The 25,090-nt window shown below is 30.6% G+C and overlaps 3 protein-coding genes across 4 annotated transcripts; 1 reads left to right on the top strand and 2 right to left on the bottom strand.

Annotated features, from left to right (window-relative positions):
- Positions 1–578: 578 nt before the first annotated feature.
- On the bottom strand, positions 579–2,597 carry LOC104706763 (protein TRANSPARENT TESTA GLABRA 1). 2 transcript variants are annotated; one of them, XM_010422975.3, is made up of 2 exons: positions 1,357–2,597; positions 579–852 (listed from the first exon to the last, which is right to left on the bottom strand). In XM_010422975.3, the coding sequence occupies exon 1, from the start codon at positions 2,390–2,392 to the stop codon at positions 1,358–1,360; it is 1,035 nt and encodes a 344-aa protein (XP_010421277.1). In that variant the 5' UTR covers positions 2,393–2,597; the 3' UTR covers positions 579–852; position 1,357. The 2 variants fall into 2 exon arrangements, with proteins under 2 accessions (XP_010421277.1, XP_010421276.1); XM_010422974.3 differs by having other exon boundaries at positions 579–858; positions 1,357–2,592.
- Positions 2,598–15,047: 12,450 nt separating this feature from the next.
- Positions 15,048–19,872, top strand: LOC104706765 (protein DOWNY MILDEW RESISTANCE 6). Its single transcript, XM_010422976.3, has 4 exons — positions 15,048–15,583; positions 15,755–16,002; positions 18,784–19,108; positions 19,471–19,872. Exons 1-4 carry the CDS (start codon positions 15,386–15,388, stop codon positions 19,726–19,728), a joined length of 1,029 nt encoding a protein of 342 aa, XP_010421278.1. The 5' UTR covers positions 15,048–15,385; the 3' UTR covers positions 19,729–19,872.
- Positions 19,873–21,154: 1,282 nt separating this feature from the next.
- On the bottom strand, positions 21,155–24,461 carry LOC104706768 (beta-glucosidase 31). Its single transcript, XM_087460480.1, has 13 exons — positions 24,225–24,461; positions 24,067–24,136; positions 23,916–23,971; positions 23,712–23,787; positions 23,514–23,591; positions 23,256–23,343; positions 22,908–23,163; positions 22,639–22,757; positions 22,285–22,502; positions 22,139–22,176; positions 21,915–22,017; positions 21,719–21,827; positions 21,155–21,609 (listed from the first exon to the last, which is right to left on the bottom strand). The coding sequence occupies exons 1-13, from the start codon at positions 24,375–24,377 to the stop codon at positions 21,369–21,371; spliced, it is 1,605 nt and encodes a 534-aa protein (XP_087316606.1). The 5' UTR covers positions 24,378–24,461; the 3' UTR covers positions 21,155–21,368.
- Between the last annotated feature and the right edge of the window lie 629 nt (positions 24,462–25,090).

A 25,090-nucleotide genomic window follows, 5' to 3' on the forward strand; every position in this document is an offset into this window, starting at 1 on the left:
TCTAATATACTCAATTTATAAAATAAAATATTAACTAACAATTTGTGGTTATTAGAATAAACAAAAACCTCTATGTATGGCAATGGTTGATAGACAAATGATAAAAAGTAAAATTTGCTTTTATTGATTGATACACTTTAAAAAAATATAGGATTCATATATTTTTAGTGGGGATTATTAAACTAAAGAATTTTTAAAGTCAATTCTCTCTCATTTAAAAAAAAAAAGTTATTAAGGTTGAGAATTTTGATTTTATTTATAAGAAGTTAAGAACTCATGTGTAGAGGTTTTACAATATTTGTGTCAAATATGCAAACAAGTCTCCATTGGAATTCAGTTCAAAGCTTTGTGTTGAAATATGCAAATTTAATTCAAACTCACATTGTAATTAATTTTACAACATAAATCAACCTCTCTCAGAAGTTCGAAAATAGACAAGACATAAACATATATTGGAACTTTCACATATTTTGTCACCAGTAACAATTTAAAATGAGACATCCCAAGTTGGCACCTATGTATATATAATACACAGCTTAAACAATAGTTATAATTCCGACAAAACAAACCACAGTAGCTTTGTTTAGAAAAACCGCTTTATCTTAAAAATGTCCAACAGAGTAAGACAGATTGCATTGCACCGCAAATATAATATTCTGGTCGGGTTTATACACAAACAGAGATAATAACATCATAATAGTAGCATTTGGTTCATCAAATGAATACAGTTTTTAGTTACAATCAGAATAAATACAGAGGCATTGCGGAGCAAGAAGCGAGCGTGGGCATGCACCAAACCTATTATCTTACGAACCTGACGATTATACAGGTCTATGCTAAAGCACTTCACATCTGCACCTGACACATCAAGTGAATTGGATAGTAATTATTAGCAAATGTAGGTTGCATATGTGTGTACATAAATATGCAATGTTATTGTGCAATCTATAAGCACATATACAAGAGAGTTATCCGGAAACAATTCTCAGATCCTTGGTAAACCCTAACCGGCATTTTTATTTGTTACCAGTAAGTAATTCATCATATCATACATTAACTTAGGTAGGAGACAATACATGATAAGTACACTATCACCCATTACAGCAACTGTGGAATCTGTTGCTAACAAGATCTATTGGACACCGTAGTTTTGTACTACAAAGTGTGATTAATATATGCATAACAAATAAATGGTTAATAGTCAACCTAAACCCTATTTGTGTCAAATAAGTGTTGCATCAAGAATCCCTAAAACCACATTTATTAGCTACACGACTATCTATAATGGCAAATGCAGCACGACCTAAACCAATACTCATCTATTTCACAGTTATGTAGCGAATCAGAAACTCGAACCTCAAACTCTAAGGAGCTGCATTTTGTTAGCGAAAGCAATGCCAATCCAATCAGGCTGCGAAGAGGACCACTGCAACTGGTTAATCTCCGAACCAGCCGAATAAACCGACATGGGATCAATCCCATTAGGTCCAGCTACAGTGGGAAGCTCCCAAATAAGAGCCTGCGTATCATCACCACCAGAGCAAATATGCTTACAGCTCTGTGGCGCCCAAGCTATAGCATTAACACTAGCCTGGTGACGTTCAAGCTCCGCAACAGGCATCGTAGGCGAACGAATATCAAGTATCACAACCTTATTAGAATCCATCAAAATCGTAGCCATGTATCTAAGATCTTGCTTGTTCCAAGCGAGTCTTAACAGAGGCGTATCAGGCTGAGGACTCTCGTAGATGATCGTAGAATGTTCCTTATCGCGTAAATCGAAGATCCTAACGGATCCATCAGCAGAGACGGATGCGAAAACCCTAGCTTCTCCCCAAGCAATGTCATGAACCTCTTTATCATGAGCTATGAGCTGAGTCTCGACAACACACTTCTCAATATCCCAAATCGTACAAGTCGTATCGATACTACAAGTCCCGAGCCGTTTCGGCTCAACATCGTTCCAATCAAAAGAGGTCAACGGCGCACAGAACTCACTCGTTTTGCTGTTGTTGAGAACCGAGATAGGCTCAACGGTGGAAGAATCTTCGTTAATCTCCCAGAGACGGAGGAAATCGCCGGAAGAGGCGAGTAGATCTCCGGATGAAGGACGACGGAGGGAAGGAGGACTGAACATTAGCTTCGTAGGAGGATAAGGATGCTCGAAGGAGAGATTCGGGAGAGGCTTCACGGTCATGGAATCGGAATCGAAAGAGAGGATGTCGATGCGGTTGTTGTAATCTTCGAGGAAGCTCCCGACGGCGATTCTGTGGCCGGAGGAAGTGTTGGCGGCGCGGAGAGATGAGAAAGCCATGGCGTAGAGTGGATAAGGTGAATCGTAGGTTACGGCGGTTTCCGATCTGGATAACGAATCTGGAGCTGAGTTATCCATGGCGAAATTGTGTTATCTGAATTCGATTCGATTCGATTCGATTCGATTTGATGATGGTGTCTTCTTCGCGACGATAGTGAGAGAAAGTTTCACGGTCAGTCTCAGTCGGATTTTGTTATTTTTTTGAAGAGAGAGAGACACGGAGAGAAAAAATCAATGGAGACGGCAGACGCCAAAGCACGGAGAGAAAGTTAGTATCTTTGGTCTATGAAGATAATGGGCTTTTTATACGCGTATTTGGGCTTTGGGTCGTTAGATAGTGGGAATTTTCTTTAAACGCTTAGAGAACTATAGAACGGGCTCAATTATTGGATGGAATTTTTAGTTTTGGGATATATATAATTTACTAGATTTTAATCCACGGTACACTACTGCAGAATAATATTTTTATAACAAAAAACTAATTTTTAAAAAAATTGTATTTATTTATTAATTTTGTTTTTTGTTTGTTTAGTGTTTAAGATTGTATAATTATATTTTGATTGTTAATTCTAAAATTTGACCAGCTGTATACCGTAGACATGACAGGACAATTATTTACTTTTATTTATAATAATGTTACATTTTAACATTATCGAATTTTTTCTTATTGTTATCAAAATTTAAAATTTTAGTGCTTTTTAGATTTAACCCGTGAAAAAAAACTATTCTTACATTCTTATATTTTTTAGTATTTTTAAATTTAACCCGTAAGTTTAATGTTTTTTAAATTTAACCTGTGAAAGAGTTATTTCTTTAAAAGTGTGGGTTAAATTATATTATAAATACTCCAATCTATTAGATTTAACCCGTGAAATAGTTATGTTTATATTTTTTATCAGCATATTTATAACCATTAAAGATTTTAATTGTTCAAATCAAACAGTATAGTTATTATTGAATATTAGAGTTTTTAAAGGTAAAAAAATATTGTATATATATTTTTGTTATATGTTATTAAGTGTAATAAATTTCTAAATATATAAATTGTTTTAGGAAATTATAGACCAAATCGGTAGAGACATTTTAGTAATCTAATTGATTTTGTTTTTTTGTGCAATTGTTTTAGAAATTAAGTTTTAAATAAATATAACTTAAAGGGTAAAACACCAAATGTATTTCATTTTTTTTTTAATATAGATACAATAAATCTTTCTTAGTTTTTAAAAGTAAAAGAGCATTTAATTCAAAATAATTTATGGGAACATAACTTTATTGATTTTGGTCGATTTATCATATGTCACTTATTTATTTTTGTGTAATTTTGTAGGATTAAGATTGTAAATTAAAATTTACATAAGAAAAACTAAAATGGTTAAACATAAAATGTAATTCAAAAATGTTAATATAGATTTAACTGGTTTAAAATGTGGAATAAATGCATAGTCAATTGTTTGAATTTGTCAATTATTAAAAGCACACAATTTATTAAATTGCTAAATTATAAATTACCTTAAAAATTATAATGAAGAAACCAAATTCTTAGTTAATTAGACAAAAGTACAGAATATAAGATTATTGAAAAAGAAAAAAGCGATACAATATTTAATTTTATCTATTCCTTCGTCTCTTTTCCGTTTTCTTCACTTACCTACAAAGAAAACAAGAAACCAATTTAGAGTACAATCATGGAAGGGACTTGTGTTGGTAAAAAATAAAAAGTGATCATACCATAAAAAAAACATTTGTTCAAATAATTTAGCTCCCCAAAATCAAAAGTCAACGTACCTTAAAAAAATTGTTTGTTTGCTATTAACCTTCGTCTCACATACCTTTCTTCAGCTATTAGAATAGGAAAAAAAAAGTGTTAATATTGAGTTGAGTCTAAAAAGCAGTAATGATCTAAATTGCAGAAACAAAATAATATAGAGTAAAAAGATTTGTCCATTGAAGGTGTATATAAGATTTGTTTGAAAGGTAAAGTTTCTTATGAGTTGGTGCATTTTTGGTCTTAAGATTATTTATAGAGTAACCTAAGGCTAGAATTAGGTTTGATAGAAAATCTTGTAAAAATTGGTGAGCAAGCTTAAGATCTAGAGCAATAAAAAAGAAATTTAAGTGTTTTTCTAGTTTAGTTGTTTATATTATTGCGGAACAATATTCTGTTTCTCAAGACGATTTATACTGAATTAAATGTATTTCTTCTTGCTAAAGTTAAATATTTGGAAATATTGGTTTTCTAATCATTCGAAATTTGGGTTCTCGTTTTTAAAAACTTTATTAATATTAAAATAATTATGGGGATTATAATTTTTTGTTATAGAAAATCGGTTGTATCATTTAAATTTGAGAGATTATACCATCTCTGAAGATAGTTTTGGATATTTTATGGGAATAAAACTTTAATGGGTAGAGTAGTTTTTGGGAAAATCGAAATGTACAAATGTTGTCAAGATTTTATGGCAATAAATATAACAAATTTTGGTCGATTTAAGAAATTTTAGTAATTGAGTTTCTGTGCAATGTTATTTTTGGAATTTTTTAGGGGTTAATGTTATAAAAAAATAAAAATAAACAAAACTTAAAGAGCATAACACAAAATGTACTTCAAAAATATTAATATAGATTTAAATTGATATAAGAAAATTTAGAAAAGTCAACAACTACGAAAGAATTACGTCAACCTATTTTAAGTGATAAAAAGGATATAAAACCATATAGTATTTTTTTTAAAAATATCTCATACGATATTTGTGTAAAGTGCAGTATGTATGTTATTATGGGTAATTTACCTCTTTCTTAAAACAATGACTGGTACAAGTTAGAAGTTAGGGACATAACGAAAGTTATAGGCAAAGAAAGACAATAATCCCGAGACAGTGAGATGTCCACTATATTCAACCCCGAAACCCACGTTTACGTCTGATATTATTTATCTGTAATAATAAAGATAAAAGTCATGAATCTTGAATACCCGTGAGTTATATCAACTTATATATAGTCTCGACCAAAGAAGAATTTAATTTGGTTGGATTTATTCACAGGACGATAGAAAGATGATTATGATAGATATGCTAGATGTTGAAGACAGAGATTATCGATTTTATAGTTGAAAATGAAACTTTTGTTTTGATATTGATTATTTTCTTTGTGATGTTGTAGTTGTTTACATTTGAGGAGGAGTTGAGTTGTGGATACATGTCACTCTATCCAGTTGAAATGATGTCATGTATTAATTAAACCTATGGACTTAATGTAATGGTGTTCAAAAAAAAAAAGTACTTATTGATGAAAATATATATTTTCTATAGTGGAGCACAATTTGGTGATCTTCTGGTATGATTGTATAAAATATAAGGCTAAACCAACATATAAATCAATAAATTCGATAAGATAAAATCTTATATAACATGAGAAAGAACAAGTTAAACACATGAATCACGTAGTATACAGAAAACCAAATAAATAATACACTATTAATATGGAATGGAACATTCATGCATCTTCGATTATTGGTGATTAATTATGGAAAACAAGGTTTTCGACCGACCCCTCTAAGGCTATAACCTTTTTTTTTATATGTCTAGTAGAACATAATATTACATTATACTTCAGGTTTACATGAAAAATACAAAACAACACTTTTTAAAAACCAAAAATAAATCCTAAAATTACACATTTTGTGAAGCATGAAGTATAATGTAATAATTAAACTAATAAAATAGACTATAGCTGTAGTTCTTTTTGTCTTTTTCCCTTATATTGTAGAATTTTTTTTCTTTCGATAATTGTTATATTCTAAATTATTTGACTTCATAATAATGTTACTCTCTTAGGTAGTGGCCGGTGGGCATAACTTATGTGAAAATTTTAAAAATATTTTTTTTCTAAAATTACTTTTCAAAATTGTCTTATCTCTCAAAATTTATTTAAAATACCACTAAAAATTTGACATTTATCGAACTATGTGTTTTATTATATAAAAATATATAATATTATTTGTATATATGTGTAAAGGCTTTGCTGATTTGGTGTAAAATTAAATAATTTTTTTTAGCAGCTATAGTGTATATAAAACTACATAAGGGGCCACACGATGTGCGGGTTTAAAAATTGTTGAAGAAAATAAATCATAAACCTTAAACAATTTTTCGAAAATAGATAAAAAAAATTTATTTCCTAAAGTAAATATATAAATAATTTAAGTTAGAGAATATTTGTATCTACCTTCATACATTTATTTATATTTATATATTTTTAATATATTATAACAATTATTACGGTAATCTAAAGCTAAATTATATCCCACTAAAACCTTTTGTCAAATATTCATCATTACAAATTTTATTATTGTCAAATTTCAAAAACGTTTTACAACTTATTCACAAAATATTTTACATTCAACAAATTCATCAAAACAACATCTAATAAATAACCACATACAATTTTACTCTATATTTTACCATTAAAAATATGTTCTTACATCCAAAATATTTTATTGTTAAGGTATGCTCTTTATCACCACCTATAAAATGTCTTCTAAACAAATTAAACAAATTTTATGTTGCTTTACTTTCATTTTGGCATAATTATAGTTCTTATAATTACTAAAATTGTTTTGTGACATAATTTCTTTAACCATGAATATTTTTTTTATTTCAAAGATATTTTGGATGAACAACTGGTGAAAATATCTACTCGATTACAATGATTTTATGACTAACCCAATAAAAGTTTGAGGAATTGTGAAACGATCCGACCCATTTTTTTAATAATAAATAATAAATAATAATAATAAATAACAACAACTAGTGGTCCTATACCCACTAGCCACATATCCACAACCACAACCAACAACGGAAATAACAATACCAATAAATATCTAATAATAAAATAATCAATAATAATCCATAACCACAATCCAATAATCAATCATCAGGAAACATGAAACTGGCAACCTAGCAATGTTTCTAATGACCCAACTCTAGCAACCTAGCAATGCCAGACAACATCCAATCGAGTCTCTAGAACATCCTCCTATTCATCGCCTTGATTCCACGATCACACTTTGTCTTTATCTGCACCACAAACACATATTGAGATGCATGAGTATTTGATAAACACTCAGTGAGACAATCCTCCCATCTACTGGGCTATATACACAAGCAACAATGATACCAATGTTCCAAACAATCAACAAACAAGACATACAAACCAGGAAATCAAACATCATCTCGCTGGAAAGGAGGTGTTGACCGACACCAGCCAAGTGTCGACCGACACTGGCCTTGGTGTCGACCGACACTACCCCACAGTGTCGATCGATGCTTAATTTGCTGGTGTCGATCGACACTCCCTCTGCAACCACGATCCGCTCGAAGCCGAGAGTCGAATCTCACTCCCCAATCTCTTCGAAATCGTCCAATACTCAAAACTCAAGCCAAATACGTCCATAGGAACCTGTAGCAACCAATCTCAGCAAGAAAAATACACAAAACAACAACAAATAAGCAAGAACAAGGAAATCAAAGGCTTAGATTAGTCATGGTCATGCACTCACCTCTTTGCAGGAAGATTCAGACCAATAGCAACGAATCCAACCCTCCTAGCAAGCCTCTAGATCCTTCCTAGCTCCAAATCTCACAAGAACAGCTAAGAAATTCACAAATCTCACCAAAAGTCTCAAGAACTCTCTTTTTCCTCTTTTTCTCTCAAAAGCGTTAAACGGCGACAAGAGAAAATTTCCAAAACCCTTCTGGTCAACAAAACACTTAAATATCTCGGTTTAGTGGTTTTTCCTAAACCAAACCGGTCCAAATCGATAATTAAATCGAACTGGTCGAACCAGAAAACATTAGTGTCGACCGACACCACCGCGGATGTTACAAATTGAAAGAAAGTTAATAAAATATAATAAAAATAAAAATTTGAAAATTATAATCAGGATGGTATATATAAGTCTTAGATAATTCAGATATACAAAATAGAAATTTTATATACAATCCAAAACATGACATATGTCATAATCACGTTAAGGATCAACGATCTATTTACTCTTTAGAAGTATCAAATTGTACCAAAATAACTTAAAACTATGACCTCGTCTCAAATATTCTCGAATCATAAATTCTCAATTTATTTTTACCTGAATCAAAAGTTCTCATAAATTTCTCCATATACATGGTTTAAACGGTTTACAAACCTAATCCGATAGAAAACCACATAAATCCGGTTTGAAACCAATTTTAAAATGGTATACCGTTCCAACTTCCCAAATTTGAAACCGCTTCTCAATTACTCGATCAAGCAGCTCTTGTTTCAGTACCATAATCATCAACATCATTCAGGAAAGACAACTCTAAATTTTGACCAGAAACATCAACCACCGACTTATCTTCTAAACTTATAATGCTACTAACTGTAGAATCACTTTTGGAACCTCCATCAGTGTCTCCATCATCGATTAAATTAGCGGGCATTATATACTTCAATTTCATTTCATTGCATCTGATAGCTTCCATTGAAAAACCTGCAAGAATCAAAGACCCACACAATAGATCGGTAAAATCATATAAAAAAAAAAAGCAAATATCAAAGCTTTCGATATAAACATGTAATGTTATATAGATATAATGTTATTTTCTTAATTAGTTGTCCTATTATATTTTTAAAAAATATATTTTTTTTGACATCACTTATGTTATTCTTTTTAAAATTTTTTATTCACTATTTATTTATTAATAATAATATACATTCTTAGTGAATTACTTATTTGTTTATACATGTCAAAATCTTATTGAGAAAATACGTATAATATAAGTAACGTACAATGAAAAATAAATTAGTTTTGTTAATTTTCCTTTTTGATTTAGAAATTTTTTTTAGGTATAAACATGTAAATTTAATTTAGATTTAATGTTATTTTTTAATTAGCTGTTTTGAAAAATAATAATTGTTTGACACGTGTCAACATCTCATCAGTGTACTTGACATGTGTCATGATCTAACATGACTAATTTGAAAACTCAACTTTATATAATAAGTTTTTTAATATAATAAAAAGATTAGTTCAGACTTCAATTCAACCTTTTCCAGAGAATGCCTTCACAAATCTTGTTGCAGTACTCAATATCCGAAATTGGCTAATTATAGAGACAATGTCCGAAATTGGCTAATCATAGAGACATTAATTTTTTTTTTTTTTTTTTGCAAACAAAGACATAAAATTTAATGTGTTACGTTATATAGTATAATTAAATGATTAAATATGGATGGCACATAGTATATTTATCTTACTTGTTTTTTAAATATAATTATGTTATGCTTTATCTATTTTACCAAGCTTGAAAACTGTAATTTATGATCGTTAAAATTGACACGTGTCACGATCTGATGAGTTAATAACTTTGATATTTAATCGTTAAAATTAACACATGTCACAATCTGGTGAGTTTTTAACTTTAATCTCTAATCGTTAAAACTAACACGTGTCACGATATAGTGAGTTATTAACTTTGAAAACCAAAGTTTATATAATAAAATTGTTTGTGATATCTAAACAATTAAAAAAAACGAGATAATAGTATAAAAATGATTAAAATGTATTTTTGATATAATTTTAATTATTATGTTTATGATTTGTATTTGCCTATTTGGTAGCAATAAATAATTACTAAATAACTGAAAATAACTATTAAAGCGATGTATGTCATACTGCATCGATATAAGATTACAAATCAAAGCTCCCCAATATTGCTACTACAGTCTATAGTACTATTAATCAGAAGTTTTTGCACGGCACATGAGTCACTTTAGTGTACTTATCAAGATTGACTCTGAAGTCAACCCATGAATTAACTTCCATTTACGATTGTTGTGCCCATCTTTTGGATAGAACTCGGACACGTATTCTACGTTATCTCACTTTGATACGTGTTCTGCGTTATCTCTCTCACCTTGGTACATGTTCTGCGTTCTCCCAACCTCATGTCTTTTGGTACCAAACTACACGGTAACACGAATCGTGTAGTACCAAAATGATCATATTTATCCACAGACAATACATTTAAATATGATCATTTTCTCATTAATTTTCTAACAAATCGACTATAGTTTTCGGGGCAACTGAACAGAAACTATTGAAAAAGAAAGTTAGAAATGATGATAGTGATTAGATGAAAGATAAAATTAAGGGCTATATTAATCTGTAGCCCCAGAATAATGATTTATTAGTTTTGTAGCCTTTATAATTTCAAAATTAAGTATATAGAAGAGAGAAAACAAAAGTAAACTATAAATATCCTCTTTTTTTTAACCTAATTAACGAGTCGTCTAGGGGTACAGTTTGATAATATCCTAAAATTAATCTAAAAGAGCTCTAGGAATAGGAATTATTGACCGGTGGATAATAAAAGTGATTACAAATTACAAAAACATATATTATTTTATAAGAAAACTTAGAGGTACTGGACTTCATTCGTGTAAGAATGTTATTAATCATATTTTTTATCTATTTATTTGATGGATAAATGGTAGATAAAAGGATAAATAATTTTATCTATCATTTAAATATGTTAAAAGTAAAGGGGCCACATGCCCCTCCCATAAAAAAGGTTTTATCTTCTTATAATAGTTCTTCTTTTTTGTCCTTGTAAACAAAATTTGAAGAGGTCAAAGAAAAAATTATTGTTTTTCGTTTTTTTTAAAAAATTATCTTCTTGTCCAAACTCCAAAGAGGTTAATCAATCTCTTCTCGTTTTAAAAAAGGCTGTCGTATTTTTATTAAGAGAAAAATTTATTTAAATTACTTTGTCATCGTGTCTTCTGTGCAACATTTGCAATTACTTTTCTGCTAAACCAAAAAGAATTATCATATTTTACACTCGTAAGTATGCTATGACGCAGTGATGACATAGTATCCTACGGCTTCGACAGCAATCATTATGACGTCACTACTATGACGCTGTGATGACATTAATATCATCAACAGACAATATAGTATATACTTTAGGTATATAGAATTTCTTTTTCATGTCTAAAAAGAAAAAAAAAAAAGATTGGTTATTTGATTTTCTTTTAATGTGAACTATAGCTGGATCCAGATATCAGCCTTGAGCTCGGAATATCTAATGCAATTATAATTTGCACATGTGGATACAAATCTAAATCCTTTTAAATTAATAACCAAAAGTGAAATTTATGCTATAAAATAAAATAGTAATATCACAATTTCTTTCCGATTTAACCTTTTTTATTTAACTTTTAGTTGTACAAACAGAGACCTTTTCTCTTCTACCAAAAAAAAACAGAGACTTTTTCAATGTGCACACAATCGGAAAAACGGTTTGAGATCCAGAATCAAGATATGTCACAGGTGTCATAGGTGGTGGTTAGTACCTCTCTCTGTTTTAGAAATCACTGGGCGCTAGTCGGGCGGTCAGGATGGGCCTAGCGCCTAGCGAAAAAATTGGGGATTAAACGGAATTAATCGGGGATTAGTTTTAGGATTATTTTATTAAATGAATAATAAAATACAAATATATAGTATTAAATATATGAATAATTCTATTTATGTTAAAATAAAATATCAAATAAAATAGAAAATTATAGTATTGTCTTTAAAATTACGATAAACACATAAAAACATAATTTTAATAGAAAATTTTATGATTTTTATTAAAATTTTGTATATTAGTTATTGTAAAACATCATAAACTCTTAATTTAAATGTCTAAATAACAAAAATATATATATTTGATTTATATTTTACTTTAAAAATAGTCGGTATATACAAAATTAAGCGGAAAGTAATCGGAATAGACATGTTATAATCAAATTAGGTGGACATAATTGGATAATCGATGATAGGCGAGGATTAATCATTAATCGAAGCGGAGAGGGTGGGCCTAGCGATTTTGCGGGGCATAATCGGTGCTAGGCAGGGATTTTTAAAACAGGGGTACCTACGATGTATTGCCATTGTAACCTTGCTAATTAGTGGATTTTTTTTTCAATCATACCTTTAATAACAAAAGAATCATTAACATGTTAGGTCATATCCAACGGTGAAAGTTAAAAAAGTTTTTTAATATTAAAAAATAAAAATAATACAAAAAAGAAAGAGAATTAGAATTGTATCTTAAATTAGATATTTAAAAACTTTTTCTAACATGTATTAGAAACTTTACTTATATGTGTTTCATTATTATTGATTAACTTTATTTTATTATTAAAATATTAATTATTTTAGTTTTAGGAAACTTACATTAGGATTTTACCGTTGAGGATGCTCTTAAGATATTTTCTTAAATTATTAATGGTGAGTATTATTAGTAACGAGTGTACCTTTAGGATTTTAACTGTAAATTTTAAGTTATAATTTTTTTTCTATGACAGAAGATTTTATTAATATTTTGCCTATATAAATTAATATTTAGGAAATCTTAAAATTATGTGCTTTAAAAAAATGTTTTGTATAACAAAAGTTGCTTTAGAAACATTTTGAATGTTAGTATAAAAAAGAAAGTCAAACGTTCTAAAAGATGACTGATCTAGATATAGAGATGTAAACCAAAATATGGTTGTGGAAAGATTCTAAAGCCACAATCAATCAAGCCCATTATCTATTTTTGTTTTAACATTTACCAAATTTGATTTTGGTAAAAATCTAAAAAATTTCATTCTTTTTTTCGAATATTAAATATCCCAAACTTTTCATTTTAGAAAATACAAATACCAATTAAAAAAAAATAATTTAATACAAAATAAATAATTTATTTTTATATTCAGGATCTCATAACAAAAGTAACATTTTAGTTATAATCTCACCTTCTCAATTAATTATAAGTGTTCAGCATTAACTTTTAGTTTTATGTGAAACATTTTTAAAAATATTTTGGTTAAATATTTTTTATTTTCAAAATAAAAGTTTACAAAAAAATCTTTAAAAAATAAGTTTTTCTTCTTACTAATAAAATTCATAGTTCTTCTATCCCTGTGACAACCCGTCTCGTGGACCCCACTAGCCCACCGCTAGCCGCCCCAACAGACCACAAGCTGGCTCTGCAGGGTATCGATCCTAACCTCTCACTGTGGACATCCAAATCCACCAGTAGGTTATTGGTGCGTCAGACGTTCATCGAACCCTGGTCCCCACTCTTTAACAACCTTCCCACAGGGCATCGATCCTAATCCTTCACTATGGACATCCAAATTCACCGGTAGGTTATTGGTGCGCCAGGCGTTCATCGAACCCTTGTCCCCATCCTTTAACAACCTTCCCACAGAACAAACTGTCACCAATTAAACAAAACCAGCTTGGGGCCTATGGAGACAAGCTAGCGGGTAGGCTAGTAGGTCCATGGGACGGATTGTTACAATCCCGAATTGTTCTCGCCGGATTCATTATAATGGGGATAGAACCTTACCTTAAACATCACCATAAACATTTCTCAATTTCAGTCACCATATTGAACCACTTCCAAAATTGACGAATATTGAGCCGATCGATGGGAATATCCTAGTATACGGCCAATACTTGTCGTCTTCTTGATTTAACAACTTATATCTCTTATCATCCTTAGTAAAGTTGATGCTCCTGTTGACCTAGCAATTGATGCATTCTTCGAATACATGGAGTCCATAGATTACATAAAAGATGCATTGCATCAATTAGTTAGTCTCTCTGTCAAAGTGACATGCTCTTTTGTTGAACTAAAGATAGATCATTATTTATTTTAACGATATCCGTTAAAATAAATCATAAATTTAGATTTGAAGGCTAAAACTTTTCGAGGATCTAATAAAAACTATCTGACAAAATTATTGATAGAAACAAAAGAAAATTTGTAAAAGAATAATAACAATAGTTTTTAAATTAGGGTAATAGGTATATTTTCTGTTTTTACTATTGACCACATCAGAGTCTACTAATTTGCGTTAACGTTTGCTTTGTCACGACCTAAATTTGTAATATGGTAAAATGAGTGATAAATTTAAAAATATATATAATTATTTATTTTCTAAATTTATGGTATAAAAAGGAAATTAACTAAATAAAATTGGATCTTTTTTGACTTCATGGTCAAATAAGGGCTGATCTTGCGTAAGAGGGTTATCAAGTTGCAGGCTCAGAGAATAAGGTGGCCATGGCCTTTGTTTAAATGCGTCACGAGGGGAGGAAGATTTTTGGTTTTAACACTTGGAGAGCCTCTCGGCTTCATGATCAAGTGTGGGTTTCTGTGTCTTGAGTGTATTTTCTTTTGGTTCTGTGTTCTCCACCTTTTGTATGCTTCACAGACTATTCTTTGATTCTATCAGTTGACAAAAAAAAAAAAAAAACTAAATGAAATTGGAAAAAAAATTAAGACACAAATATATTTGTATTTTTAAGTGCATAATTTAAATCACTAAAAAAATAAGTCTAAACGAAATCTTCTAACACAAAAACAATCTTAACAGTACAAAATTAAAAAGTTTATTGAAATTTAATCAAATGTATTTTGAATGATTAATCATTTTTCATTTTCTTAGATAAAAGTATAAAACACATGGTGTAAAACTGAACATTTAGAACCTAAATAAAAATTTAATTATATTATAAAATAAAATAGAATGGTTTTGTGTATATTGTTTAATATCAAATATGATACTGTTAATAAAACACTTAAAACATATGTTTGCCGTTTTGCCGTTTGGTTGGAGTGAGTTAAACACCACATTTAATGTTTTAGTGTTCAATCGGAGGTTGCTCTTACAAGAGGAGTTGTACTACAAGAAAAAAGTATTCAGGCATACAAAATTTCGATCACAAATCTTATGATTGAAAACAGTTGTCCTTTTCGAAAATTCCTCAAACACCACTCTCAATATTTATATTCGGTGGATTAATAATTAGTAAACTCGAGTAATATATACACATTTGCAAACAAATTTTTTAAAGTAGGACCGAGTATACTGCATTGTTTATATTTATATGATCGGTGCACAACTGCACATCGTATACGCACACTCAAAGTCAAGTCTTCATTTATCTCTTATACCCTTTTTGCTTCTTCTTCAATTTTCTGACATCAGATGGCGGCAAAGCTGATATCCACCGGTCTCCGTCACACTACTTTGCCGGAAAACTATGTCCGGCCACTCTCCGACCGTCCACGTCTCTCTGAAGTATCTCAACTAGAAGATTTCCCTCTCATCGATCTCTCTTCCTCAGATCGATCTCTTCTCATCCAACAACTCCACCAAGCTTGCGCCCGGTTTGGTTTCTTCCAGGTACACCTACTTATTAGTAGGATCGCTTATAAGCTTTTTCCATCCATTAAAGAATATTCAAATTATCAAGAAACAATTTTGTTTTCTTGTCATTTGGAACTTATATCCAAAAACTTTATAGTTATTTTCTTTTTTCACGGCTAATATTTGGATGGATATATTTATATATAGATTATAAATCACGGAATTAACAAACAACTAATAGATGCAATGGTGAGTGTTGCGCATGAGTTCTTTAGCATGACTATGGAAGAAAAAATGAAGCTATATTCAGACGATCCAACGAGGACAACAAGATTATCGACGAGCTTCAATGTCAAGAAAGAAGAAGTTAACAATTGGAGAGACTATCTTAGACTCCATTGCTATCCTATCCACAAGTACGTCAATGAGTGGCCTTCAAACCCTCCGTCATTCAAGTAAGCACTTCAAACTTACTTTGCATTCTCTTTCTCAAATATTTTTAGTAACTATTCTATTGATTTTATTATGGTATACTAATATTGTATGTCATGTTTTTTTTTAATGGTAATTTTTGATGTGTCAGAATTGCCAAAAATAGGCATATTATTAGCTATTTTTGAACTATCTTTATCTGAATAGATTTAGATTCTATCGTGTGCACTATATATAATTACATTTATACCATAAATTATTAGTGAACCAAATGCTTCGGAAGCGTCTAGGCTAGATATAAAATAAGAATATAAGGTGAGGTGTATAGCTTCTAAACATTTTCTATGCGCAATGATTCATCAAAAAACAGAACAAAACAAAACTAGAGCAAACCCCTTCCCTTTAGATGTATCTGCAGCAGAAAAAAACTCAAATGTCTAATACATTATAAAACATTCAAACACGACGTTAGCACCAGAATATTATACTTTTATGAACAACAAGTTTTACTTTAAGAAAAAAAAAAAAACAAATAAGTATAATGCGAATTTGAATCCAAACACGTTATTAGTACAAATAATTAGACTCTTTGTCGTGGCTTGTTTTTCTTTCTTTTTTTAATAACAAGAATGGCATATTCTTATGAATCTATTTCGTTCAAAATAGCAAAATGTAATTTTAAAATACACAGAAGTCGATTCAGATTTGGATTACATGAAAATTCGCCTAATTCGAGTAAACTATTTTTGTTTTTTGTTTTCTTGAAACCGACTCTTTAGATTTTTTATTTTATTTTTTATGGTAAAAGATAAATAACTCGTGGTCCCATTTGTTGGTTCATGCTTTTCCGATTTGGTTCACCATGTGATCACATGGTTGCTAAGATTTATGAAATCTTTACATGCATATATACACTATGCACATACACTACATATGTACTTGTAGTTGTTGGTCGGCCTTATTATAATAATTGGGAATGAGATGTGTTCACAAAAATTTAAACTGTGTGTCGTGTGAATTACTTCAACCGACTTGTTCGGTAGACCATAGAATAGAACTGATTATGAACAGCAACGTGTGTGTGCTACGTAGTAGTACATGTATTTATTAGATAAGTTAAGAATTGAAATATAAGATTCGATAATTAAAGATGTGTTTGGTGGAAATAGACAAGTAGAGATATTGAAGCACAACCACACGATCAAAAACATCCAAACTCTTTCAAACTGAGTCATTCCGATTTCTGACAAATCTCCATCTGAATTGGTACAAAAAGTTAAGAGTCAACACCGGCCAAGACCCGGCATCAAAAGTGCTTGTAATATTTTAATTCAAAGGTTAGTTAGCTAAATGACAATTAACATAAATTAGGATATCAATAATGATGTGACAACAATTTATTATAAATGATTTTTTTGTGTGTCTCTGACTAATGACTATTACGAATATTTAGACATCTAATCTAATTAGTAATTACTTTATTTTTGTCGTTTCATTGTCAGCACACCTCATCATTTTCTCATGTAATATAGTATTATCATATTATGTAACAATGTTGATATGTATATTTAAACCTATACGTTATTTGCATAAGCTAAAAGTTCCAATTTAATAAACATCCATATAAAATAGGGAATGATATACATTATAGTGATAACTGATAAACTTAAGTTTTCCATCATATTTTTAGAAGGTGGACATGGTTAAAAATAACGACGCGAAAAAAAAAATACTATAAAAGTAAAATAAAATATAGATAAATATGTGGTTGTGAGTTGTGACTTACGGGGATGAGTTGCGACTTACGGGACGAGACGTCACTGTTAACCGCGTTGGCGTCAGCGTCGTGATATCATGCCAATCTGTTTTAATCGGTTCTATTGTCATTTTCATTGACTTGGTCTTTTTAAGTATCTTTCGTAATTTTTTTTGTGACAATTCCTCGGGTTTGTTCGAACTTAGAAGCTACAACGTGAGTTACGTGTTCCACTATTCATTTTAAAACTGGTAGTGTTAATAATACTACAGATCTGTCCAGGTATATGAGGATTGAGGGCCCTTAAATAATAAAAAAGATACTACAAATATTAAAATTATTGAAATAAGCTTTTATTAAATAAAACGAATATAAAAGGCTAATATCAATTTTTTTAAAAATTATGAATTTTTTTCTTTTATTATTAATAATATATGTAAATGAATATTAAGTGCCAATAGCTTAACAGGTAAAGATTCTCAGATAAAACCTAGAGCTCATGTTGGAACCATATAAAATGTTACTATGATCTTTGGCACGAAGAGATATACCGTTCTAGATCCAAATATTTTGAGTAATTCAGAAAAAAAATAATCTGTAAACAAATAATTAAACTGTTAAATTGTTGCTTCATATAATTCAAACTTTTTTTTTCTAACAAAATCAGCGAAAGTTTGTAATTTTTTAGAAAATTAATTAAAGTCATATATTTAATTCACTATAATTAAGTAAAGTTCATGATATTTTTCACCACTTTTGATAAGTTTATTTTTTAAAATAGAAATGTAAACTAAAATAAACTGTGGAAAAATAGAATTGTGAGTAAAAGTATAATAGACTAAATAAAAATAGTATAATAAAATTGTTAGCTTTAAGAACTTTAAAATAAAACTAGACCCCTTAACGGCTGGTTCTAATCAATCACCCTGTTAATATGTCATAGAAAACGGCGCACTAAACTAAAAGCCATTTGGTAGGTATCTTTCTTATTTATGACAAGTTAAAAATCTTTGAGTAACTAAAATAATTGTGTATTGTGTTGTTGCAGGGAAATAGTGAGTCAATACAGTAGAGAAGTAAGAGAAGTGGGATTTAAAATAGAGGAATTAATATCAGAGAGCTTAGGTTTAGAAAAAGATTACATGAAGAACGTGCTTGGTGAGCAAGGTCAACACATGGCAGTTAACTATTATCCTCCATGTCCTGAGCCTGAGCTCACTTATGGTTTACCTGCTCACACTGACCCAAACGCACTCACCATCCTTCTCCAAGACACAACCGTTTGCGGTCTCCAGATCTTGATCGACGGTCAATGGTTCGCCGTTAACCCACATCCTGATGCTTTTGTCATCAACATTGGTGACCAATTACAGGTACTTGTTAAATTATTAAAGAGTTTAAACAGAAAAGTAGGTATCATCACTCATTATTAAAGGAGTGGTGGGCGGTGGGCTAGTGATTTAACATTTATAGTTGGTTCTACCGTATCAATCGTTTAGTTCCGACCTGATAAACATATAAAGGATTCGGTTTCAACTACAAAATAATGAAAAAAAAAAATTACTAATCATAAATGGGACATTAAAAACCACTATCATGTATTAATTATTGGGACATTTCAATACATACTTAATTAATTAACATTGATTTAAAGTGTATGTTACTTTTTTTTTGTCACAAGATATCTCTAATGTTTTGTCTAATACTAAAATCTGAACTAAATGTGTGTTTTCAGGCATTGAGTAACGGAGTATACAAAAGTGTTTGGCATCGAGCTGTAACAAACACCGAAAACCCAAGGCTATCTGTCGCCTCGTTTCTGTGCCCAGCTGACTGTGCTGTCATGAGCCCGGCCAAACCTTTGTGGGAAGACGAGAACGACGAAGCGAAGCCAGTCTACAGAGACTTCACTTACGCAGAGTACTACAAGAAGTTTTGGAGTAGGAATCTGGACCAAGAACATTGCCTCGAGAACTTTCGGAACAACGACTAAGATACTATTATTATACATATATGTCTCTCGCCTTTGTGTTTGTCTAGTAGGCATATATATTACAAATCTATGTAGCAGCACTGATGTTCGATTGTACACTCCCACATATATTTTGTTTAAGATAATAAAAACAATAATTTATCAGTTCCAAACTTCTAGTCTAGCAAGACTTAAACATATTACATGCCCCTGGGCAAAAACTTACTGATTTTTTTTGGGTCTTTTTGGTTTATATAATTTTGTTTGTGCCCCTTTCTAGCTTATAAATTTTTTTTTGTGCCTCTTTCTAGCTTACAAATTTTTTTTTTGTGTCTCTTTCTAGCTTACAAATTTTTTTTTGTGCCCTTTTAACTTACAAATTTTTTTTTGTGCCTCTTTAACTTATAAATTTTTTCTTGTACCCCCTTTCTTATACATATATGAGCCTCTTTAATTTATGTACCCGGAACAATCACATTGCCCGCCCTCCTAGTTAAGCTGACACTGACTGGTAAAAGTCTTCGTAATAACTTTAGAGAACGTTTTGTTCTTCGATGGCAATAATATATTGTAAAACATCTTGGTTAGAGACTAGACTACTTTAAGGCCCAACAAAATATTATGGTCCAAAATATGCCTGTTTATTTATATTGGCCGACATCCGCCTCTACCGTGGCCCGTGTGGGTCAACTGTGAAGAATGGGTTGGTGATTTTCAATCTAATATTTAAAATGATTTTAGTTTTCATAAGATTTAAAATAATTTTGATAATTTTAAAGAAATTGATATAATTTGTTATAAAATTCTTTCAAATGCCAACTAAAACCATAAGATTTGGATTTTTGTATTTTTAACTAAAAAAGTTCTCTCAAATCCTCCAAAATCGCTAAAAATTATTAAAATCCAAATCCAAAAATTGTTTTGAATAATAGTGGATTTTAAGATAGTTTTTTAAATCATTAATTCAATAAAGCAGATTTCTGAGACTTTTTAAAATCCATAGTTGAATAACATATGATTTGTAAATTTTACACAAATCACTTAAAATGTTAAGTTGAATACACCTCCCCAAATCTTGTTAATAACAAAATAGTTTTTTTCTAGGTTAATCATAAAATCACCATAAATAATTGAATGGAATATGAAAAGAAAACTTATTTTGAAATTTCTGGATCATTCAATAATAATAAAAACACACAATTATCGTTCGTTCATTCATTAAGTTTCTCCTCTTTTTCTCCCAGAGTTGAAAGACTTTCTTCTCAACTTGCCCTTGTCCCATATTATATCATTTTTATATATGTATAGAGTCCATGATAACGGCTACAAAACTTCTATCAATCACGAGAGAAACAAAACTGACTCGCAGAAATAAAAATATATATTCGATAAGATAACTCTCGGAAACGCAAGAATTATACTTTAAGTCTCTCATACCACGCCAAAATGAATGACGATATATCTTTATTCATGGAAAGAACGAACTTTATGTACACGAGTGATCTCAAAATAACCTTTATATGAATAAATTAGAAAACGTAAAAAAAAAAATATAGTTTGTATATCTTAATATTAACCTACTTATATCGTATAAGTTTACCAAGAACTAGATTAAAGAATCAGTTACTTTTCATCATTAAGTTTTCTTCCTCAGAATGAGCTTAAATCATTTGTAATGTAGACCACCATCTCTTGACACTCTGAAACAGATCCATCGGCATTGGCTTTTCGGATCTTTGAAGAAAATGCTTGAACCATTTGGCTGAATTTTTAGCATGTCGTTTTAGACCATCTGAGTAGTCAACGTAGTACAGACCGAACCTCACTGCATATCCATGTTCCCATTCGAAATTATCCAACAACGACCATGCAAAATAGCCTCTCACGTCACACCCATCCTCGCTGCATATTTGTATACATTACATTAATTATATAATTCCAGGACTCTACTAATTAACTATATACAGATATACTAATCAGTATTTATTCATAGATAGTGAAATTTTCTTACGTGATAGCTTTCTGGAGTTCTTGGAGATGTTCTTGGTGGTAGTTTATTCTCTTTGTATCTTCTAGTATCTCTTCACGTGTCACTGTTCCGTCTTCGTAGTCATCGAAACCTATATATTTTCATGTGGTTACTACTGATATTAAACACAGAGAAATAGATATGGAGACTATATTGATCATGTTTCTAACGTTCTTACCGTTTTCAGTTATGTAAATAGTTGGATTGTTGTATGTATTTTTGATATGATTAAGAATCTTTCGAAACCCTTCCGGATATGACCAGAGAATTTTGGACCCATCCTGAATTTAAGGAAAAAGAAACAGAAAGAATGGTAAGAATTATGTATTGCTAAACATACTAAAACTCATTATAAAGTTGGAAGAATATGTTGTTGTGATATATATTGAAGTTCGTACGTACCGATTCTGATGAGATGTTGTCGCCACTACGATTTGTCACTAATAAGAAAATGATAAATGTAATATCATTAGTTGTTGTAACATTAGTATTTTCTTGGTAAGACAATTTGAAAGCCAAATAAATCTGTTTTATGAGATCGAACTAACTTTTGTATTGGAGGTGTTGGTCATTCATGAAGCGAGGCCGAGAAATATCGACGTGAAGATCGTGAGCGACGAATCGTGCAGTGTAGTAATTTACTCCGATAAAATCAAATGAATTTTTAACCATCATAGATTGCTCTTTGGTGAAAGACGGCAATCTATTTCCAGCATTTGTCTTAATCGACTCTGGATACTCTCCAAACACTAAAGGGCTGAGATGCCTAGACAAAAATGTAAGCTAAATTTAGCACAAGATTAGATTAGAGAAGCACTCTTGATTTTTTTTTCTATTGCTTCTGATAGATTATTAATTAATAACACAGAACGAGGCAATGAGCCAACTAGATGACAACTTACCAACCAAGATTGAAATCAAGAGCTCTTTCAACTGCTTCTTTGTCAGCATCAGAAGCAATGTCATATGGCTCGAACCAATAAGGAGACAACACTATGCCTATCTTAGCATCTTTTGAAATCTGTTTCACAAATACATTCATTTAAAATGTCACTTGTTTTTGCATTAAATCCTTTTTCTTAGATTAAGTGATATGAATCTATCAACTCATTATTGAGTTAAAAATTCCTAAAATATGAAGACTCTATTATTTGAAAGTTTTTTTGTGTACCTTGTCACATTTTCTGAATTCTTCAACGGCAGCAGCATGAGCAAGAAGAAGGTGGTGAGATACTAAATAAGGCTCCGTGCCCGAATCACCAGCTACACACAAACTATTTACCCATTTGGAACATCGACCCATTGCCTTGTTGCCCGCATCATAACCCGAAACGCTGTACACATATGGCTCGTTGAACGTTGTCCACATACTAACCTTGTCCCCAAACTCTTGGAAACAAAATCTGGCATAGTTTCTAAAATCATCTCTGTATGAAACAACAAAAAAAAAGGTCAAACAACATCTTTTTAGATGTGTAAATGGTAAACACCATGGATGGATCTTGGATTATTAACTTACATGATTCGAGGACTTAAAAAGCTACCATACTCGTCGTCAAGAGCTTGCGGTATATCCCAATGATAAATTGTTATAAAAGGTTTGATACCTGCATTTATGTTTAAGTTTTTTAAATATATGTAATGAATAACATTCCAAACACAAAACTTAACTATTCACTTTGAATTTAAATCGAGCAGTTGATCTGCATACTAATAGTATAAAATTTTTTTTTTGAACAACCAACTAATATAATTAATTAAGCATATGAAATCTGACCGTTTTCGATAAGCTCATCAATAAGATTCTTGTAGAATTGAACCCCTTCTTTATTGACCCCATCACTTAGTTTTCCACCTGAAATTTAAAAATTCGAAAAAGGTAAAATATTTGTTTTTCTAAATAGTAAAAAGATAGGAGATCTAAGAATATAAGTCCATTCTAAAAAAGTAGAAACGAACAGAAAAGTGTACTTACTTGGTAATATTCTTGACCAGGACAGGGAAAATCTGAAACTATCCATATTCATTCCCTTCATTAGTTGGACGTCTTCCTGCTCATTTACATTAATATAAGTTTTTGCGTCAAGAGAAAAAATATTATCTTAAAGCATAATTATTCTGATATTATGCATGCATTTTATATAACATATAAAAAGTAAAGATGGACATATGCACAGACCTTATAACGATGATAAAAGTCAACGGCAACATCTCCATTGTCCATGCTTGTCCTTTCTGCAAAAAAAATTACTTACTATTTACAACTGACCTCGTATATATATATCTCTATATATATAAAACTTTTTGAATGAGTGAAATAGAATGTGAACCTGGAAATGCATGTGTGAAATTGTCCCATATGCTTTGAGTTCTCCCTCCTTCTTTTGCAGCACCTTCATACTGGATTCCATTCACGTACATAAACAAATTCAATACGAGTTCTAACTCATCTATAAGAAATAAAATAAAGTAAAATAAAGTAACGAACCTGATAAGCAGAAGAAGCAACACCAAAATCAAAATGAGGAGGAAAGCTATAACGATTTAGTGGAGTCGTAGAAAATCTAAAAGATCTTCCCTCTACAGTATCCCATGATGCTACACATAGTGTGATTACTAGTGCAATAACCTTAATTTCCATTTGCTTGGACGTTAATTAGTTCCTTATTATTATTTATTTTAGATTGTACTTGAATTTGAGAGTAATGATATTTAGAGAGATTTTGAGAAATATTGATGCATGCGTCTACTCTTATATAGAGAGAGGTAGGCAGGTAGCTAGGGCACACGCGTAAATCTTAAGAACAGATTTAGTTAATTATTAAATAATCAACATTTTGACTAAACCAGTCGCCTTTTAATGACTAAACGAAATTTGAGTGGAATGAATCAAAAGGTCTATTCCATCTTGTTTTGACACTTTCTAAGAACTGACTAAGAAAAAGAGGAATATGTAATTAACATACCGTGTTAAGGTATTTTGAAATATTGTATTTAACGTATACATAAATAACATCAATAAGAGGAAAGTGTTAATTTTGAAGAAGACTTAGCAATGTGGTGCGTTTCAAAAGGTCTCGGTCGCCCATATTAGTTAAGCGTCTATGAGACTTGTCAACAAAACAACATTCTTGTAGTTTATAACTAGCTAAGAAGCTACAGAAAGAGACAAAGTACTTAAAAATATGTTCGTGGGGTCAAAACCTAATTATTAAAATAATCATATTAATTACTAAATAATATTTAAGGGTTGTTGGTTCTATCATTTTAATAGATTTGAAAATTCAAACAAAAATTATGTGTTATTTAATTATTAATTTTAAAAAATTTATCAAAATTATGTATTATTAGTTC

This window comes from Camelina sativa, chromosome 8 (genome assembly GCF_030686135.1).
Source record: "Camelina sativa cultivar CO46 ecotype springtype chromosome 8, ASM3068613v1".
In the NCBI taxonomy this organism is placed as follows: Eukaryota; Viridiplantae; Streptophyta; class Magnoliopsida; order Brassicales; family Brassicaceae; genus Camelina; species Camelina sativa.

Excerpts from the sequence above, each read along its gene's own strand:
- LOC104706763 (XM_010422975.3), bottom strand. The coding sequence starts at position 2,392 with ATGGATAACTCAGCTCCAGATTCGTTATCCAGATCGGAAACCGCCGTA.
- LOC104706765 (XM_010422976.3), top strand. The coding sequence starts at position 15,386 with ATGGCGGCAAAGCTGATATCCACCGGTCTCCGTCACACTACTTTGCCG. Across the intron at positions 16,003-18,783 it reads TCAAACCCTCCGTCATTCAA|GGAAATAGTGAGTCAATACA; the intron begins GTAAGCACTTCA and ends GTGTTGTTGCAG. Across the intron at positions 19,109-19,470 it reads ACATTGGTGACCAATTACAG|GCATTGAGTAACGGAGTATA; the intron begins GTACTTGTTAAA and ends GTGTGTTTTCAG.
- LOC104706768 (XM_087460480.1), bottom strand. The coding sequence starts at position 24,377 with ATGGAAATTAAGGTTATTGCACTAGTAATCACACTATGTGTAGCATCA. Across the intron at positions 23,972-24,066 it reads TTTCACACATGCATTTCCAG|AAAGGACAAGCATGGACAAT; the intron begins GTTCACATTCTA and ends TTTTTTTTGCAG. Across the intron at positions 22,503-22,638 it reads CTTGATTTCAATCTTGGTTG|GCATCTCAGCCCTTTAGTGT; the intron begins GTAAGTTGTCAT and ends ATTTTTGTCTAG.